The 22,732-nt window shown below is 26.4% G+C and overlaps 2 protein-coding genes across 2 annotated transcripts in view; one reads left to right on the plus strand and one right to left on the minus strand.

Annotated features, from left to right (window-relative positions):
• The first annotated feature begins 9,949 nt into the window (after positions 1-9,949).
• Positions 9,950-15,848, plus strand: LOC136976224 (aquaporin AQPAe.a-like). The gene is made up of 3 exons (XM_067271445.1): positions 9,950-10,679; positions 15,236-15,316; positions 15,456-15,848. The coding sequence occupies exons 1-3, from the start codon at positions 10,110-10,112 to the stop codon at positions 15,621-15,623; spliced, it is 819 nt and encodes a 272-aa protein (XP_067127546.1). The 5' UTR covers positions 9,950-10,109; the 3' UTR covers positions 15,624-15,848.
• Positions 15,849-19,824: 3,976 nt separating this feature from the next.
• The window catches only part of LOC136976226 (charged multivesicular body protein 1a-like), a 32,713-nt gene continuing 29,805 nt past the window's right edge, over positions 19,825-22,732 (minus strand). Inside the window, exon 9 of the mRNA XM_067271446.1 lies at positions 19,825-20,593. Coding sequence (XP_067127547.1) covers positions 20,572-20,593 — 22 coding nt within the window. The 3' untranslated portion in view covers positions 19,825-20,571. The remainder of the gene's footprint in view (positions 20,594-22,732) is intronic.

Consider the following 22,732-nt stretch of genomic DNA (forward strand, 5'->3'; position numbering starts at 1 on the left):
TTTAAAATGTAATAAAAATAATGTATCTTAATAATTGACGTCTTTGGATTTTAATAAAGTAAAAGAACAGTTTTGAATTTCAGTTTCTATTAAATAAATACATTATTAACTCTTATTGTCTTCTTACTTTCATTCTACTTGTAATTTATTCTAATGTTGCATCGGTATAAAAAAAAAAAAGCTGACAAATTAAATCTAATTTTGCAAAAGGGTTGACAAGCAAAAATATTTGAAACCCCTGGAATAGCGCCTGCATTACACCGCTCATATCAAGTTGTAAAGGTGAAATTTGGACATTTCGATTTTTTCTAGAAACGACTGGAAAAAATGTTCTAGAACGTTCGATATAAATATATAAGTAGAGTAAACAAAGGGCATTTTATCATATATTTCATTGGAAATAGACGTATCAACGTCGTTTCAAAAAAATACATTCGCGTGCTGTTACTCTATTATATCAAAAGTGGCCACAACGCAACGAAGATTCGCGATCTCATCTGCAAAGCGTTTGTTAAAGCATTAATGGGTGAACAAAGGTCAACCCCAGCTGTTCCAAATGTCAATGAGCCTATAGTGTTGAAGATAATCTGTGTTCTTTTTATTCCATTATGATGGAACTGCTTCCAATCAACATCACCGTCAAGAAAGAAATACTGTGAACAACTGAATCGTTTGAACACTAAGATAAAAAAAAACTTCGTCCAAAAATTGACAAAGTCCGAAACCGCAACCACAATGCCCCAACACACAGCTTAGAGAATCTGACCAGTCTGGAATGGGAAGTTCTGCCTCATCCACCTTATGGCCTAGACTCGGCGCAACTGACTACCATCTATTTCACGCCCTGCAGAACCATATTGCCGATTTCAGTTCAATGACAATACCCGATGCTCGAGACTTTCTTCAAAGAAAAACCCCACGCATTCTATGCTCACGTAGTAAAGGTGGCAAGACTACCAGGCTAAAATGGAAATGTTTCACAAAATATCTAAATTTCACTCTTACAACTTGATAAACTGTAACCATTCACTGTTAACATATGGATAAATAGATTTTTTTTGTATATATTTTCAAGCATATTTAAATTTAATTGTTGTATTGTGTTCGATTAATTTCAAATACCTTTTCTTTTATTCATAAATATCCACAAGTTTGGTTTTAAATATAAATAATTATTTCAGAGTAAAATAATAAACAATTTTAATGGAAATTATTTATAATATAACTCTGCACGAAACCATTATCAACATAAATAATAATAAAGAAAATGAATTCTAATTACAAATTGTAAAACACAATCATGTCAAGGATTAAATACGTTGAATATTACAAACATAAATGTAAACAATTGAAAAATATTTCAACTATTTTGTAGAATAAAATATGAATCATCGATATTTATCTTCCTTTATGTCGCTAAATTCATATTCGCTATCATCTATAAGTAATTTTTAAAAAATACAGTGCTTAATTATTCCAATTTTTATTCTTAGGATTATTTAATAAAATAATAATTAAATAACTCAAGGGGAAAAAAGAAATCAAGATGTTGTTGATCTAAAAATTAAGGTAATACAATGGATATGGCTAAATGGCTTAAAGGAAAAACCTAGTACTTGTATTTTTTAGAGCAAAACTAATGGAAAAAATTAAATGCCGAATTAAATTAATGGTTAAGAAATAATGATTAATCACGAGGAAAAAATTTGTTTTCATTGTCCTAACTTCGCACATTTTTGTTACGGGATTTTCCAAAAAATACTAAATGATTTGTTTCGTTATTTTGCGTCATCATTTTGTAGAAATCGATTAAGTTAACCAGAATCCGAGAAATGTTATTGTAATAAAATACTATTACCTCTATACATTCAAATAAACACTTTAACAAGTTTTCTAGGAGAAGAATGCGTTCATAAACACGGATACTTAACAACAAATGAAAGAAAATCTGGAAGAATACAATTATCTTCTCCATGACAACATATATTTCAATATGTAACTTTCAAAATAATAAATGCTTTTAAATACTTCAGCACTCTGGAAACATACATTTAACTGATATAAAATATAATTTCTCTTTTATTATTATTATTATTATTATTTAGGAATTAAAATTCTGACAAATTTATAAAAATACAAAATACATAAAAACATCGTTCAATTTGAGTTCTCGTGGTAAAAACAAATCTGTGATATTTTTCCTCTCGTTGAGAACTCAAATAACGTCCTATACTTCAACATCATTGTTTAATGTTTTAGAATTACAGTCGACCCTCCAGTAACGGCCATCTCTAAACAGCGGCCATTTTCCAAAAAAATTTTTAATAGAAATGCATACAGAATAATTCCAAGCAACACCAATTTTTATACGTTTTGACAAAGATTTGACTATATATATAAAATTACTACAATTATACTGTATTTTTCATTTGATTACTTTTAAATTTACGAAATTAATAAACAATTTATAATCCATCTTATAATACTTTTGCTATTTTCATGAGAATTTCTAACCGTTTTTATAGGACAATAACATTTTCGGCTACTATTTTCCTTAATAAATAAATACAAAATTCTCAGAATTGATTGTTTGTATTGTTTATTTTATTCTAAAGCAGCTGTTTCTTCTATTTTAAAAGGATTTTTTTAAATCTAATTATATAAATTATTCATAAATAATTCATTATTTAACATAATTAAACTTAATTTATAATTCGTGTAATTAATTTCAAATATAAATTAAGTAGTTTTTGTTTTATGTACGTAAACTCCAAGGTAGGATAAATAAATATAACCTACTTTTAAAAAGCTATAAAAATTATTTTTCTCATCTTACAAAAGTATAAATATCTAAAATTTAAGTTTTTTAAAGCTTAAATTTTTAAATAAAATAAATTGTTATTAGTCTATACGAGAATTAGACAATGAAATTTAATAAAGAGTCTTCAATTAAAGGTCTAATAACAAATATACAAAGATTATAAAAGTATTTTCAAAGCGATTCTCTGTAATTTCGATATTATACTTAATTATATATATTAAAATAATTATCGTTAACTAATACTATTGTATAGTTTGGAAATTTTCATCAGATTAAAATTCATTCTGAGAATTTTCAAGGGAAATTGAATTATTTTGGGTCAGTGCCCATGAAATGGTTACACTAATCGATTTTTAAGTGTTTGTCTAAAAAAATAAATAAATAAATAAATAAATTACAAAAATAAAGTCGTTTGTCTGTCCGAAAGATCTTTTTCTTATGAATCTATTTGACTGAAAGTTACAAAGTTTTACAATAATCTCTATGTTCTAATAACGTGATATTCGTGGTAACCAGGTCGAGAAGATAGAGCCGGGGATTATTCCCCGAATCCATAGCAATTCCTACCCCTATAAAATTAACGTTATTTTACTAACAAAGAATAAAATTTTTAAGACTGTTTTATTAATAAATAAGCATTCTACGTATTTCATTTGTTCAAAAACAAAACTGACTAAAAGGGCTTGCTCTACTCGGCCCTATACAAGCTCTAGTGAACTAATGAATTGGATGGCAATTAATGAAAAATTTTCTATTTATCATCTTAATCGGAAATGCCACCGACCTTTATAGTTATGTATAAAATTAATTATTTCGTTCCATACATAACTTATCATTAAATCAGTTTCACTACGATAACGTTTTGATATTAAACATTGAATAATTTTACGTAAATCTTAAAGAAATTTCGATGATACACACACTCTACTAACAGTTTATTCCGTTTCATTGAAGAGAGAAATTAATACCCCTTAAAATATTTATTTTTGGAATATCGAAAAGCGATTTAAGACATTCGATTGGCTTGGAATCTAATGCTTTCTCCAGTAGAGTCTGGGTTCGATTCTGCCTGGATGGGTTGTGTAGTTTCTTCGTGTTATAGAGGAAACAAGTTTCTTTTTAAAAAATCCAGATTTCCATTGATACATTAAGTAATATACTTAAAACTAAAAATTGCTAACAAAATTATTAATAATTAAGCCGTAAAATACAGTTGTAGTCAATTAATCATACGTTAAATGAGATGCGCGGTTTACGTAATCACCGCAATAAGAAGCTTCTTCATTAATTTACATCGTGAAGTTCCTGGAATTTTACCAACAGTAACTCTGAGATAATGGAAATTTTGGCATCGTTTAAAATTCTTTGTTGATAATTTATAAAATTTTTATAAGAGTTGAATCGTTACTCATAATAAACGAACTTTTTGCCGCATCAACACCCGGGTTTTTTTCATAATGATTTATATTAAATATATATTATTATTATTATTTCAATGCGATAAAAAACAAATTTTTAAATTAAAAAACTAATTTAATTACGAAAAAATTTAGAGTTTCAATGACTTTTTTATAAATTTAATTTCACATTCTTACTCAATTTTTAATTGAGTAACTGAAGGAAAAAGTACAGAAATTATGTAAATTTTGCAAAAGTTAAATTGATGTTACTTAATTGCGTAAAGACAATAATTGCAAGTTCTAAAATTAAGAACGTGATAATTTAATTTCTATTAACAAAGCTTTTATTTTTCGAAATATAGGCCTAAATGATTCTAAAATTATACTTCTCGTTGCTTAACATAAGCAATGATTAATCGAACAACGTATTTGTACAGTGAAAAGTTCAAATTAGCACATCTGAAAATTAATTAAATATTAAATTTTAAATTCATTTAATATTTCACGTAGAGAAGAAACACAAATTCTTTATTAGTCGAGCCTGGAATGAAATTGTGCCGTGAAAAATGGACGAATTGCGAAGACTTTGTATTTCTTCTCTACGTGACATTGAAGATCTTAAGCTCCAATTAATATGGATATTCTACTTAAGGTGAGCGTTTTTAATATACAACTGTTATTATTTCGGCTCTTTAAGCTCGGGAACCCCACGCTAGCATTTAATTTACTTAAGTAATACAGTGGTGTAACTCGTCTTACATGAATTATACCATATGTGAAAATAATTATGAATTATTTTATCTAAAAATGTTTTATTAATTGCTTAGAAAAGTAAAATTTCTCACAGTACAAGTTACATTTTTACTCATCTAATATACATTTTAAATGAACGTAATAATCATTCGCACGAATTTAAACGAATTAATTGGGTTAAACTTGTGTGAATGAATATTATTTTATTAATGAAGTTGATAATTCTAATTAATCTTGATCAGATTAACTAGACTAATGAAACTCGAATAATACTATAAAATGTAAAGATTAACTTAACATAAAAAGCATTAGATCTATTCAGTTTTAGAGACCTTAAAATTCAATTAATAAAAAGAAAAAATGGTTGTTTCCTAATTAAAGATTTATAGATAATAGCATCAGTTTTCGGTGTTTATTTAATTTGAATTAAGTTCATAGTTTAACTGATTTAAATGTGAATAAATTCTATTTTTATTGATTTTTTTTTTCATGTTAATAAGCTTAAACATGAATAAAATTTGTTATTTTAATATCCTTTGTAGAGATAATTCATTTTAAATACTGATACTAAAAGCGAACAAACTGTCATTTTACACAATGGCAATTATAACCTCCTTCAATTACATATATAAAAATTTAAAAGGAAGTAACTCGATCGTTCTCATTACTCTTCGTTAAACGTATAATTTCTTTATTAAGATCAAATCTTTACGTTAATTGGGCATTATTATAAAAGGTTAATAGATCATTTAATATGAACTTAAACTGATTATTTCTTTTTATGTACAGATCCTTGAACGGTTAATTTAACAGATTTTTACAACTTCCTAACATCAATTACGTATCTTTAATAGTGGTAGTTAAATATTTCTTAATCCTTTATTATCAGGATAATTCCTAGAAACGATTCTGAGCTGGCATTTTTCTATAGAAAAATAAACCGCAAGGACGTTTCTTATAATTATCTTGGGTCTTCTTTTCGCACTTGATTTATGTTTACGAATAAACTGTAGTCAGATTTTGTTATAAATCTGTGAGTAATTATTATTATTTATTATTATTTTTTCTTATAAACATTAAAATAAAATAAAATTTTGAGGAGTTTTGCAGGAAGTTTTCTCAATTTGGGATTTTTATTGATGATTAAAATTTCGATATAAAGCAAAATTTTAATAATATTAGCACAAAAGAAATTGTTTAAATGATCAGTAATTTCTGGAAACTTTTTACATTATAATGATCTATTTTAAACTAAAATTTTCCATAAATACTGATCTATAATATATAAGACATCGTTTTAAATTAAAATTTTACATCAAAATAATACATTTTTCTCATGAAATTCGATTATTCTTCGTATTCTAATCATTTACACTGGGTTATTTTCAAAAGTCTCCTGTTATTCCAGTTTCATTTGAATGAAATATATATATTATATACATATCCATAGACTTTCCTTTATGGGGCTTAAAAGTACTTAATAAATAGCACAAACTTTATAAACACTTGTATTCATTTATAAAAAAGAAATGAATATCCAAACTTGTCTTTTGTATTTTTAAAAGGCGTATGTATCACTTAGAAAAATCAAAATTTATTTTCTTATATGTTAATAGAACTTCCAATCTTTGTGTTAAGGGAGGAACACACACATACTCGTTCTATTTTATTTGATTTTAATATTTACGATGCTACTAAAAGAACAATAGGAGGCCGCTATTTCCTTATTAGCAAGTGACTCTTAAAGTAATATAAATTCGAAGATATTCGAGATTTTAACTACGCTCTGGTTCTCCTTTTTTAATAAGTCACCAAGTTCTCGGATAAATTTCATCTTTGTGAAAAATCATTTTCTAATTACTTTCGTGAATAGTCGAAAATTATAAAGAAATTTCTCTCTTTATCTGCTTTGTAAATTTCCTGTTTTCCGAATAACGAACAACATATTTCCGGTTTTATTTATTAGTAATTGTCTGCAGCCGTTACGCTTTTTTTAAACTAGTTCTTCCGGTAAACGCTTGAACGATTTCCAATTTTACACATGAACTTGATAGTGTTTTGCTTACAAATTACAGATTTTAATAGAAATTAAAATTGCTCAAGTTATTCATACCTTAATATCTTACTACAAAAGGGAGGGGGAAATTAATTAATATTACAAACCAACCGCATTTAAATTAATTTAATCGAATGTTTTAAATAATATAATAATGATTTATGGGTATAAAATATGCTACTATAGGACTAACTTTACTTAATTTCCTAAACACATAAATGGACTCGTTAATGTAATCACTGACTGAAAACTTTAGTTTAAGCTTAATAAATGAAACATTAAGCCGTTTATTATTATAGTAACGTGCTTTCATTAATTAGTAAGCCTGTATAAAAATATAGATTAGTTTGTATAATACATGAAAACAGAATTTTTATAGATTATAATGCTGTAACATAAAAATAAATATTCGTTTATCCGTGCAATTATTATTGGAAATTTTATCACCATAATATTACTTTAAATCGCACTAAAAACAAGTTTAAAGCAAGTTTTTCTTATTTTAAGCAGCTTCGTAGCATGGGAACAAACATAACTTACTACCAATACTGACTTAAACAGGCATTTTAGCCTTTCATTAATATTAAATACGCGTTTAAACACTTGTAAACAATACTGGTATAAGAACAAATATTCCAAAAGTTAACTAGATATAATGAATTATGTACGAATTAATATATGAATACTTACTTTTTAAGTGTTTAAGATATTTTAAAATTCCTAAGCAAGATTTTCATTTTTTACTTAAAAAAAGGGGGGGACCAATTTCATTCAGGGTTTTCCAATGCTGAAACTAAGAAAAATTATGATTATTCTATCTCAGAAGCGAAATGATTCAGTATAACAGTCAAAATTCCCCGTTTTTTGTCTGACCGAACCCGTTTTTGGTATGTAATTAGAGTTCAGAAAAATAAATAAATAAATAAAAGAGAGATAATGATTAACGAATTTAATTATAAAAATAAACTATATTTATCCTTTAAAAAGTTTTAAATGGAATAGGTTTTAATGAAGTTCGGTGACACGAAAATTGCGTAAATGTTTATAAAATTTGTGCTGTTTTTCAAGGATGAACAACACAAACGCTACTATGATAACAAAGTGTTAATTTATCTATAAAATGCATTTTCATGTTTGTTAAGCAACTTTTCAGTTGCTTAACAAACTAATAAAATTTATCTTAAAAAATAGCGTTAAAGTTAACTTATATACAGTAGTAACCTATAACAAAAGCAAGATAATCTAACGCCTAAAATTAATATCATATAAATCTTTAATAGAAAAATAATAATTATAATTTAAAATATATATGTAATTCTAAAAACCTTCAAAAAGGAAGGTGTTTTAAAAAATAAAATCACTTCGTTCTTTTTAACAGTTCTTTTTTTATTATTTATAATAGAAAAGATTTACTTATAGTATAAGTAAATTACATAGAAATTCATTAGATTTCGTTGGATAAGGTGCAAAAGTTTACCTTATCACACGGACACGTATGTTAACTTTGCCTTATACTTTATATTCACAATTAGGTGACAATTAATATCCTATAACGACAGTAATAAATTACGATGATTTGCTGAAGCACAAGGCATTGAAATTTACTTGGAATTTCAAAATACGTCAGTAAAAGTCTAGTACTTTTACAGTACAGTGACGTAATTAATAGACCAATTTTAAGTATATGAATTTATTATACACAAATATTGGCATAATTATATAATAATAATAAGAACAATAATGAAAAAAATTCATTAAAATTCTAGTCTCGAGTGATATTAAGCAATTTACACTACTGCTATAATATTAAAATTGGATATAGTCGACAAGGCTACAATTCTTGTTTAACTTTACAATTTATTTTAATGTAAAGCACGTATTCATAAAACTGGAGATTCATTGCTATAAATTAAGAAAATTATTATATATTTAAATCAATTTTTTTCCATTAATATAGCACGTAGAGGGTAAGAAAAATATAAATTTTCGTCGGGACGAAAGTTATGTTCAGTTTTATTATCCAGCGCTACAACCGATGATGAATCTCATGCAAGAATTGGGTGACAGCATAGATGTGTAATAACATCTTCCTCTTACATTTAATGAGGAAAGAACAATAGATAATCATCTATTATTGTGGTTTATATTTACTAAGTACGCTTACTCATAGTAGATGCTACTACCTTAACAATAAAAATGAAGAAAAAAATAGCGGTATTCTTAAGAGAAATGTTTCCTAGAAGAATTTCTTACCGAAAGGAGAACTGGTATCGTATTTTCCAAGCTACACGAGTACTGCTTAATTAATAAAATTATCATGTTTACAAAGAAAACTGAATGGAACCAGTTTATATAATTATTGGCAATGCAATGCCATTCTTAATTCGCAAAACTAATCATTTTTTGCTTTGTTTTTCTTCAAACCTGGTTAGTTTTAGAGGAAGTGATTCATACCTCGATTTTCTATTCCGCTTTTTTATTTTCTTATACATAACCTTGAGTGTCTATCAATAATATATTTCATGTTTCATTCATATGTTCGCTAACAGGTGGCGCGACTTTTAATAGTAACTATATGTTCTAATTAGTCACCTTTTTTAGAGTAGCGTGACTTGTCCATTGTTATAAGATCTATCGACAAATGCTGATTTAAATTAATAAATATATTCATTTTACATATTTTCACTTTAATTTATTTAATGTTTAAAATCCTGTATTATGTGTATTAAATCTATCTTTGTCTTTCGAAAACTTCGAGGAAAAAAGCAAAGTAAATATAGATATGAAGCATTTTCGTTGATAATACCTTGAACTTTCCTCAAACTTATCTGATCAGAAAAATTCGACATAAACTCTGACTAAAGTCGATTTTCTTACGAATTCCAAACCCAAATTATTAATAAAATATGCATGATCTAAGACGTCTTTCCGCTTATTTCATCTGTTTCATTCGTCTACTGCTACCGAATCACGTGACTGAGCTACCATTGGTCTAAGACAGGATACTTGCAACACGCCCTCGCTCTACGGACGAAGTTTAAACGGATCGTAAATCGCCCGAGCGGCACATCATTTCGAGATGGGTCGAGTTAACCAGTTTAGGACCATCTGTGGCATCGACGAGCTGACCAGCACCAGCACCTTATGGAGGGCTTTGATTGCCGAATTCGTGGGCACAACCATACTGGTTCTCATCGGTTGTGGGTCTTGTATCGGAGGATGGAGCACAGATTACAAAGCCAATATAGTGCAGATAGCGCTAGCCTTTGGTTTGACGGTTGGTACCGTGGTGCAGGGTATAGGACATGTCAGCGGTGGTCATATCAATCCTGCGGTAACTTGCGGTATGTTAGTGACTGGTAAATGCTCCATTTTTAGATCTTTCTTCTATATTTGCTGCCAGTGCTTGGGTGGAATCGCGGGTGCTGCCATACTTAAAGCCGTGACTCCCGAAAGTCAGCAAAGTATATTAGGTGCCACTAAAGTCAATGAGAGTCTTAGCCCCTTTCAAGGGTTCGGAGTAGAGTTCTGCATAACTTTTATTCTGGTTTTCACGGTTTTTGCAGTCTGTGATAATAACCGTCTCGATGTTACTGGATCTGCACCACTCGCAATCGGCTTATCAGTTGCAACCTGCCATTTGTTTGCGGTGAGTATAAATCTTTTAAATCATTTTTTACCATATTAAAATGACTTACGATTTCGATAATCATCATCTAATGTGATTTTCGTAATCCTGTAATATAACTTTCTTGATTTTAAGCTTGGATCAGTGCTTAAGTCATAGTTGTTTTTAACTATGTTACGTAGTTCTGGCCTTCAAAAATTAGTGACGATTCAGAATTAAAACTTTTGTAATTTGGAATCGTTACAGTTTATTATGACATTAACCTAATGTGATAATAAATTTAAAAAATTAAAGATCTAAGAATGCTAAAATTTAAAAGGTATTTTTAAGCATTGCCTTATCACTCTAAAAAAAGAGAACTTCCAGACATTATATTGAAAGCCTATTTAAAAAAAAGCTCGTAGAGATTACAGCACTTCACCTATCACTTAAATTTTAATAAAACGTAACGGATGTTATCGCGGTTGCAGACTTTATGTTTAGGAATAATGCATTTTTAGGTCAATGCCAACCTACCTTGAAGGCATGCGATTCTTTTATGTACTAAATTCATAATTTAAAAAAAAATGGCAAGTTTTATAGAAAGGAGTTATATTATTGACGTACAGTACGTTTAACACATCTATTATGTCACATGTAAAATCAGCAATTGAACACACTGCATAGACATACTGACCCATTTAGCAACACCTTTTATTTACGTCATCGTATGAACTCTGAACCACTATCTAAGAGAGTTAATATTCAAGAATGAATAATAGTAATTTCAAATACAAATATTATTGTTTCTGCGTCTATGCAATTACATATATGTTACAAGCGTTATGTATAGTCATTTTAATACACTTTTATGTAAAGTTTACTTACGAGATAAAACAAGAAATTGGCCATATTTTTAATCGTGAAGGGAAGATAAGCGGTTTAAAGATAAATCTTGATAAATTAGTTAAATTAATGGAGTAGAAAATGCATTTTCTAGCTCATCTGACTTGTTAGAATGCACTCGATCCACTTCCTCTCACGTTTTTGACTGAAAATTAGGCCAGTGTCATGCCTTTTTTTAAAAATATATTTGTTTCTTTTTAATTCTTATATAACAGAAATTATTGCTGAATAATTATTTGATAATTAAAATATATACTTTTAACCTATTTACTTATTATCCTATTTCACAGTTAAACATTATTTTGCAAACATCTCAAAAAATTTTTGCATTTATACATGAAGTACAATATCATTTTATATTGCAGAAATTTTATAGCCTGTTAAATGAACAAAATTACATTTTTATTATTAAATTTATTATTATTACAAAAGTTTTCATGCTTACCATACATTATACTTTAGAGTAAAATTTATAATATAGCAGTAAATAGCTTTACAATTGACCTATATGCAACTATTATATTCTTTGTTACCCATGGTGTCAAAATTAAAAAATGGATTACTCCCATTGCGAATTAAGCTTATAATTTTAAACCTTTATTTAGTACCTTGAGTAAAAAAAATTACTATTTTTTACATCCTCATTTTCAATTATTCTGTTTATATCCTACTTTCAATATTGGGATGTAGTAATATCTGCAAGTAGCCAAGATAAGAAATTGGATAGTTGGTAATAAAGGATATCCTCTAATTAAAATGCATTTTCAATATATGGTAATTTGATATATATATATATATATAAAGTGCTATTATACAGAATAAATAAATGATAAGTAATTAAATAATATAATTAAACAATTGTTTTACATCAGCAGATGTAATCATTTTTGAAAGATTCTAATCTGGAATATCTTCTGATCCAAATTATAAATCAATTGGAGTACTAGAGGTCAATGCTTCTTCATTCTTATGTTTTAATTTAAAAAAAAAAAACAAACTGTTGTTTCAAGTATGATTATAGGTTTGTACCAGGATAACCTCCTTTTCTAAGATATCTAGAAATTTCATTTAAGTTATTTAGGATACTGATAACATCTCTGCCTTTAGCAATGCTATGAATCTAAAAATAGTTAGACAACCTGAAAGATTATATTCTGATTTCTATCTATATCAGAAAAGTTTGAATTTTAAAAACAGCCTTCACATTAAATGTTGGTAATTTTTTATCATTAATAATTTATCAAATATCCAATTAAAGTCTATAAAATTATTACTAGTTTAGATATTCGTTTTTGAATTTTTTAAATAGTCTTAAAACTACTTTCAATAACATATTAATTCTAAATAAATGATTAGTTTAATGGGCTTTAATTATAGTTTCAAACATATTATTATTATCTTAAAACTGCATTTTCTTTCCAGAATCATCTTATATGAGCATAAAAATAATTTTGAATAGATACTGCTATTTTAGTTTCCCTATTGTATTCCAAACAATAACAAGGTTTAATTCAGTCTAATTGTATGATATTTATGAAGAATTGTTTGAAACAAACATGCTACTCACATGCAACCTGAGGGGTAGAAAATTATATGTATAATATTTTTTAAATAATTTGAATTTATTGATAAGGAAAGGTAGTAATAATAATTCAATATGCATTCAATGTCATAATTATGTTGATGTTTGAATGCCTGACTTATTGACATAAATCCGAAAGATCTGGAGCTGAAAGCAAACTAGATGAAATATAATTCCCTTGAAATATATCAAACCATCCTGGTATACAGATTGAGAAAAATTTATTTCTTAAAGTATTAAATTATCCTATGACATAATCAGATTGGTACATACAGTATTATATTTTTGATAGAATATTGCAAAAGTTTAACAGTTTATATAAGAATCCAATTAGTAGGTTCAAGGTTAACTTAATATGTTTAACATTGATCATTTGGAAAGCTACTAGAATTAATTTTTACATTAATTATACAGCAGAAAAAGATTCAAATCAGTTAATGAATTGATACAAGTTTATTTATTTATTTTTGTAGTTTTTTAATAATTTATTACAGAATTTAAAGTAGAACAAAGTTCTATACATACATAAACTTTTAAAACAATGATGTAATTATAAATTCCTCCCTAATGAACTCATTTAGTCAATTCTAAATGTTACGCAATAAAATAATACAGGAAAATATAAACTAGTTTTGTGGTATAAAAATCTGTTAAATTTATAATAGAAATTAGTTAATCACTGTTAATCTGTATTTTAGATTGTGAAATGAAAAATAAATTCTAATTTCATAATTTTTCAAGCTACCACCATTATATTTTGTATAAAATTTTACTTTTGGATGGCCTTTAAAATATAAAAATATCACAAAATATTATATAATCGGTTTTGTTTCATTATTGTAAATCTGAATACTCAGAACTGAATCTTCAGTTAAAGGAAACAAAAAGTTGTTAAAATTTCCTTATATTTTATCTTCTTTTGTATCTATTGTTTCCATCTGTAAACTATAAATTTTATAATTAAAATAAAGACCAAATCTGCCCAAAAGGGTCACCATTTTATTTTTTGTGTTCCAAGACAAAACACTTTTCGGCGACTGACCTTCCTTTTTAAGTTACTTGTCACCGGAAGGTTATTAAAAAGTCCTTTTAAAACACACAAACACTTCCAATTGAAATTAAAAAATTTGTAAAAAGGAACTGGTGACATAAATCAGACGTCTTTACTTATAAATTTTATATAATGATGTATAGTACTTGTAAACATAAATATCAATTTACTATATCCATTTTCTCTTTTAACTTATAAAAAGTCAAGGACATTATATTAAGATCTGTTGACAAGTATTTTAATTAAGAAAAAATATTTTTCTTTAGTAATTATAATCTTAGTAATGCTTTTGAAAATTATTCAGTTTTTTTAATTCTTAACAATAAATAATTTATTTTATTACATAAAGTAGTTAAATCTTGCATTACTTTGCCATTTTCTCAATTTACAATGACTTATATATAATTAGATTTTTCCATTGATAAGGTTAATTAATTCCTATTATCAATTGTTTTGATTTTTTTTTTATTTGCAATTGTGCCAACTTCTGAGGGAAGATAGTATACAGCTTTAACAATAAGATAATTTGTGATTCTCTTCTTGTTCTCTATAAACATTTGTTTCTAATTCATTAGATAAAATTTCAGTTTTTCTCATTCTGTTAAAAATAAGATAAAATTTTTATATTTATAATGCATTTGTTTGCTTATTTGTTTATATATATTATTTTATTTTCTAAAAAGTTTAATTGAAAGCAATATTTGCTCAAATTTTGCTGTTTTTCTCTTTCCTCCATTAAAGCTAATCATTTTATAACACGATACAAAATAAATTAAACAATCTCGGTAAAAAATTTGTAGATGTTTATCAAACCGTTATTTGTGAAATCTCTTCTATTGCAATGACATGCTAAATTATGAATGATGACTTTGCTGCCTACTGACGTACCAAGAACAATTATGTTGCAATATGCTATAAAGTAATTTGAACTACAGAATGAATATGTTTCCATAACAATGCGCTTTTAAAAATACTTTTAAAATATTTCTTTTACTTCATTCTCAATATTTATGTAGATTAAATATTAAAATTAACAAACTGACATATTTTTTTTTACAGATAATGTATACAGGATCCAGTATGAACACAGCCAGATCTTTTGGACCAGCAGTTGTTGCTGGAGTGTGGGAGCATCACTGGGTAGGTAACAAAACTAACAATTTAGTTACTGTATTCCTAATGTTGTACCAAATTAATTGTATATATGATTAACTTGAATTACATAATCAATTGTTTTCTATCAATATTAAACATTGTTTTTATTTCTATTATTCCATAGGTTTATTGGCTAGGACCAATTCTAGGTGGGATAGTGGCTGGATTATTATACCAACACGTATTTGTAGCACCCGTCCCAGAACATGAAGTGGTAGAAAGAGAACGCCTTCGACATTTCCAACGTCTTAGAGAGAAAGAAGTCGTCTCGGACAGGACGACTTCCATTTAAACTTTTATTTTTATATAAAAAAAATTAGTTTATATTCTAATTTTAAAAAAACATTCAATGTATTTTAACACAAATTTTTATATGAATTTAGATGTAGATTCATTTGATATTAACCAGAAATGTCATTTTAAACTATTTGTATTTCATTGTCATTTTTATGTAGGGTTAATTCAGAGAATCACATCTTCCATTATTCTAATTTTGTTTTTTCATCATCACTGAATTTTATTATGATTTACATTTTTATGTTTAACTATATAATAAATTTGAAGGAAATAATAAAAATAATAAGCAACATTTTAACCTAGTTTGGATAAATAGTCAAAATCTAATCAATGATAAAGCACTTAAGAGATAAGAAACTTAAGTAAATGATTTCATGTGTACAATACAAAAAGCAATATAGATTTTCATTTTTAAGTAATGTTTTTTTTTTCTAATTTTCAAAAAAGAATTATTTCTGAATAACTCCTCATTTTTATTACACAAAATTAGAGATTATGCTATTTTATGAGAAATAGATAAAACCAAAGCAAATATATAATTTATCTAATCTTATTATAAATTATAAAATAATAATGATGTACACTACTATGAAGATATGTTGTTCAGTGTTCAGTTTAGTAAATTTAATTCCATTAAACCAAGTTTCTTAATTGATCAGATTATTATAAAATTAAAAAACGGGTATATTTTTAAAATTTGTATAACAAAGTAAATAAACATTTTTAATTATTGAAATAATATTAAAAAAATTTGGATAATAATAGATCAACATTGAATAATGCTTGGAAAAGAATATCTGCTTATAATTTTAAATTGCTTAAATTAGATTTTTGTATTTAAATTTTTTTTTCTTTCACGAAATGCAAATTGATATGTATTTTTATCTTAAATTCAAAGTAAAATTGTTGTCAAATTTACAATATTGATTATAAAATTATTTTCTTGTAAACAAAAACTTATCCTTAAATAACTGTATTATAAGAATAGTAAAGTAATTTATAAAATGATTAAAATAAAATTCTTCAATAAAACAATAATTTGTTATTACTTTATTTCACTGCTGAATTTCAAATGGTTTCATAAAGAAAAGTATTATATTAAACATGACATTTATCAATTACTGTATTTTCATTTGTGTAACCCAAAGGTTATCTGTATTTAAGGCAATTTGAAGGAGGTAATATTATGCAATGGAATTTATATACTGATTTTAAATTGTAATTGCAGACTCAAGTCAATGGCTGCTCATGTAGTGAGGGATGTTACGAAAAGGTTTTATTTTCATTCAACCTGCAGAAAACTGCTCAAAAAATACAGTGAAATAAATTTGAAAGCCTTTTTATTGAATATTATATCATTAAATTTGTACCAAATCTGTTTTATTTGAAATAACATTTTCAATGTTAAAAGTTAAAGCTCTTGCTTATCCTAAAGTATGTGATGCAAAGATGGATAAATTTGTTCATTTCAAAGTAATAGTACTAGGAGACTAGCACTTTTACTCTGAATGAATGATATTTTCCAGCTATCATTATTTTATTGGAATCAACACAAAATATTCATTAAATAAAAGATTAAATGAATCAGAGATAAAATATATATATGAATTCAGAGTATCTATCTCTCTTGAAACATTTGAAATTTTTTAATCATCACTGCCTGTTAAGCTTGCCAATACTCAGAGTTGATCCAGTTTTCCATTCCAGAAGTGAGAAATTTTGGCAGCTTACATTTTTTTACTTTCAGCAATATGAAACTGATGTCCCCTAGTCTTTAGTCTGCTTTAACATATATCCCAGAAATTGATTATTTACTTGAGTAAATACTACTAACAAGAGGAATAGACATCAATTTGGAAGTCAAACAATTTAAAAGTTTTCTATTTTATTTTTATTTTAAGAAGAATTTTTAAAATAAGAAAAATCATTTAAAACAAAGTCATAGTCTACAATTTAAGCTTAAAATGGAATGTTTTAACTATGCTTTTTATAACGATTTTTTATTTTTCGTAGAAGAAAGTATTCCATCCATAAAAGATTGATCTACATCTGTATATTTAAGAGTTCTCTTCACAACCAAAAAGGATTTTTGTACAAAATCTTTATGCAATTATCTACAACGTGTAGCCATTCCTTGACATTTAAGAAAAATTTTTTTATATATTTACAACAAAGTTTATTGACCACATGAAAAGCCAGTAGACAAGCTAACATCTTATTGAAAATTTTTCACCTGTATTGTGCATTATTATTTTTCGGCATGTCATTTTTAAGACAGTGGTCTTTGTTGAAAAGTTAAAAATTTTTTTTTGAATATGTAAGTGTTTTTGTTCAAAAAGAAATATTCCTGAAAAAGTGGACACTATTTATAGGTCACCATTATCGGAAGTTCAAATGTATATACTTTTTTGAATATATTCAATACAATTATTATTTGCCTGATGACAATGATTATAAATCCGTCGAAAGTACTTACGGTAAAAAGCACTTACAATGTCAAACTCAGTGAACTCTCCGTTCTACTATTCAATACATCAAAAGTAAGTAAACTGCAGAATATATAAAAGAAAACGGAAATGCAAGATTTTACAATTTAGAATTAAAAAAGAATGTTTTAATTATGCTTTCTTGCAAGTTGTTGTTTCTTTTTTTTTTTAATAGAAGGAAATATTCCATCCAAGTATATATTAATTTAATAAAATAAAAATTGTACAATATTTCCTCAAATAGCTTTCTTCTACTTCTGCATTTGTTGGATGAAGTTTTTACTTAATAATGAATGGATGTTAAAATAATAAAAAATTTTAACATAGGTTGAACATCAGATTGAAATGAGTTTGGAGTGATAATGTATCATATAGCTGTTGATAAAGGAATGACTGCCTTAGATGTAAAGTAAATAAGCACTAAATAAATACCATTAATATCATTATTGACTGTGACTGTACCAAGAAAAAAAATATAGATCCTACAATATCTACAACACAGATTCAAGAGTCAATTACTTAACTCTCATTCACTGCAGAAAATAACATGGGCTACAAACCTTCAGTTGGCTTCTAAATAATTCTCCAAGATTCACTATATAAAAAGGAATTTCTGAAAATATATCTACTTTCGAGGGTGGTGGATGGTGGTGATGGTGTCTAATATCTATCATCAATCAAAACATACAATGACATACAAAACAGGAGAGAACTAATTACAAAAGAAGAGAACTTCACCTTTACCACAAACTTGAAGAATAAGTATACATATACACTTACTCTTCAAGTTTGTTTTATGCCTGATATATATATATATCTGGCATAAAACAAACTTGATGTGATATTAAAATTTTTTTTAAGTCGGTAGAATTTAAAGATTTTAATATGAGTACAGTTTAAATAATGGGCTTAGCAAAGCATATTTAATGGAAATAGCATTGAAAGTAAAGTAAATCAATATGGATGATAACAGCACAGATAAATATTCCAAATTTACAATAAAAAGCATATGGGAAGACAATGGGAAAACAAACTAGGCCAAGCAATTGGAATCTTATTTCTTGAAAGAATATCCTTCGATTGAAAGGAGCAAAAAGTTCAAAAAGAATCTTGAGAAATGCTTAGTTTCACTACAAAATTTATAAAAAATCTATCAAGCAAAAAAACCAATTATTGATTTCTTAGACTGAGAAGAATTATGCAGGAAATTAAATGCTATAAAAGTTCAAAAAAGTGAAGATACTCTACAGTTTAAGTTTGCTTATCAGTGAAGAGGAAAAAATTAAATGAATGTTCCTTCTTATCAGACATATATATATATATATACATTCTGTAAGATGTTTGTTTGATTAATTTCTTTATTGAAAACAAGTTTCAAGTTATAAAATACATTCCTTTTCCTTTTCATACTAGTTCTTACTCCTGTATAACTGTTTATTATTATATAAACAAAAAGAACAGATGTTAATTGTTGTTTAAAAATATTTAATTATGTAATATAAAAATTTAGTATAAAGTTTAATTTCTATGTATATTTACAAAATTTACAATTTTACCAATATAATCAGTTTAATTCCTTAAGAAATAAAAAGTTGATTAAAAAAGTTAGTTAATAATAATGTTTCTCAAATATTTAGCATCATCCAATATAAAAAGATTTAAAATATATTATTCAACAAGTGTAAAAAGAAATATAGCTGGACAAATAAATTATTTTAAAAAAAAGCTTTAATTTTACATAAAATATGTGTGCATAATCATATATTAAATATTAACAGATTTTAAACATTATAATATTGAGAATAAAGGATAAATTTATAAACTGATACAGAAACTTAATGCTCTAAACTAATTTTTTTTAAATAAAAATATTTCACCAAAAATTATCAGGTATGTTTTTAATAAATTATTCTTAAAAAAGGATTTTATATTATTTCATAATCACAATATACAGTTAAAAAGGAATTTTACATATTATACATATAATGGTTTAGAAAATTCTAGTACTATACAGTAACACACTAGAAAGTTCTAATATATCAGCTTTAACAGTTCTTCCAAGACTATATTTCATTTTTTTTTATTTACAGGATACATTGTATTATTCAGTGCAGAGTACAGCAATATGTATTTTATATATTCAACTTGAATCACAAACATTTGGCATAAGAAAAAAAGGCAAGGCACAGATAGGTACTAGTATGGAAACTGTTTTATGATTGCAGTTATTAAGAAAACAAAAATTTGCCAAATCTCAAAAGGTGATAAACTCTATAGAAATAAATTGTTTTTGGAAGGTTTCACTGAAAGAAACTTTCTTTATAATATATATTCACAGCCTCCAAGTTAATATGGCAGGTAACGTTTTTATGATTTATCTTTCAGATAAGTAATAAACACAAAATTGAAACTAAACATACGTATTGGTTATTCATTTCCAGTGGACAGTAAAGTACTTTAATTTCTTAGAGCAGCCAATCTACAGAAAAAAAAAATTTTCTTAATATTTAAGAAAAAGAAAATCTCCTACAAAATAGAAATAAAATCAAAGAAATATTAAATAATAATAATCATAATAATTCTATACCATTATAAATTTGAAACATAAATAACAACATGTAAATAATAACTTCATAAGAAATTTCATAAAAATATATAAGAAAGAGTTATTAACTAAAGACAATTGTACATCTTGTTTCACGTACAATGCTTGACTACACCAAACAACAAATGACAAATAAATATCACACAAAAACATTGGATAACACTGAAGATTACATAGTCAATCGTGCTAAGTCAATAACAATTGCCAATGAAAATGTGCATGCAATAATCATATCAATGAAATGGTTGGCACACAGGATAATGGCACCATTTAAAGCCATTTTGGAATTTGATATTTTTTATTATGATATGAAGTAACACAAAAGCAAAATTCATATATGAAAATAAAATCTGTTCTGTTCTTGTCATAGGAAAAAAACTTTTATTAGACCTTTGTTTATCTTTTGAAAAAAAAATAATAATTTAATCATGGGCTGTTCATCCAGTAGTCGACCAGCAGGTTGCATGATCATTTATGGCAGTCAACAACTGGGTTTGCATTTATTGAGAGCCTAACAAATGTGGCAACTGTGAAGGGATAAGTGAGCTCAATAATAGGCATTTTGTAGAAAACATGCAGCTGAAACACGAAGCCCTCATTGTCTTCTAAAGACTTGACAATGCCACACTAAGTGGTCAACTACCAGAAAGGGTGCTGTGAAATAATTTTTCCTATCATGAGTGAGGCAATCTGTTATTGTTACTTGTCATTGAGAATGGGGTCATCTTATGATGCTTCCTGTGAAAACAGTTTGCCTAAACCTGCTCCAATAGACTAACCACTCGTGGATTTCGGCTTACACAGCTTGACTACTGGAAGCAGTCAGCAACCCCACCCTACTTATTTTTATTTATAAAAATACTTAACCCAGTAATAAAATAAAACTCAAATTACAAGAGATGTATTCAAAGTCACTCTAAGTGACTATAAATTTCACATAACATAAACAAAATTTTGCCATTTAAGCTAATGAAAAATGCCTTAGTTTCATTATGCACATATAAATTTGACTCTACTAGCAGTATACAGATGAAAGAAGAAACACATCACATCAATAAATAGTTTAAAAACATGTAACTGGATAAAATGAAAATTCTTTGGACATAACAGAATAAGCTAAAATTAAAAACAAAGAGTAAAGGCATCTCTGAAAAAAGATTAATCCTTGGTAAATTTCTTAAAACAAAAAAAGTTACAAAAAAATCAAAGCAAAGTGCTAACTGGAAAGGAAGAATAGTTGAAAATGAACTGATTTGAACAGATGAGATGATCACTAGATTTAATTTAGATCATTTTAATTTAGATTAACTGTTATATGTTTAAAAGTTTTGATTTATAAATAGAAATCTTATTATGAATTCCAAATAAAATTGAAATTATGATTTTCTGGAATTCTAATTGGAATTCTTAGTTTGATTTTCAAACAAATTAGAGTATGAAATCATCATCAAATATAGCAAAACAATACAATATACATTATTACATCTCATACTTTGATAATAAAAAATATATGCATCCACAAAAACAGCTAAATCACCATCTAAACACACACACACACACACACAATGGATGAGAGCAAAATTTCTACGTATATAGGATTCCAACAGGCCATATTCATAAATTCACAGTACATACACAAAAGCAAAAACCTAAGAAAAGAATAGAAAAACTGGTTAAACACAGAACAAATCTTATTGCAAAAAAAAAAAAAAAAAAAAAAAATTAAAACAATAAATATATTTGCCACCCCATAATTTGCACACTCATTTGGAATTACACATTGGACATACAAAAACTCCTGAAGAAAATGTGAATAGCATTAATGAAGCAAAATTATCCAAAATCTAAGCAAAACAATTGCCATTTATAATCGGAGCTATTATTATGTTATATTTAACAATTAGATAAGTAATTTGGCACTAGAGGTAGACGTTATTAATTTAGATAAGAGAATCATCTCTTATCTAAATTGATAATTACAATTTAATAATTTTAATAAATAATTTTGAACCA

Source organism: Centruroides vittatus, unplaced genomic scaffold (assembly GCF_030686945.1).
Source record: "Centruroides vittatus isolate TY-2023 unplaced genomic scaffold, ASM3068694v2 contig_4, whole genome shotgun sequence".
NCBI lineage: Eukaryota > Metazoa > Arthropoda > Arachnida > Scorpiones > Buthidae > Centruroides > Centruroides vittatus.

Excerpts from the sequence above, each read along its gene's own strand:
- LOC136976224 (XM_067271445.1), top strand. The coding sequence starts at position 10,110 with ATGGGTCGAGTTAACCAGTTTAGGACCATCTGTGGCATCGACGAGCTG. Across the intron at positions 10,680-15,235 it reads CAACCTGCCATTTGTTTGCG|ATAATGTATACAGGATCCAG; the intron begins GTGAGTATAAAT and ends TTTTTTTTACAG. Across the intron at positions 15,317-15,455 it reads GAGTGTGGGAGCATCACTGG|GTTTATTGGCTAGGACCAAT; the intron begins GTAGGTAACAAA and ends ATTATTCCATAG.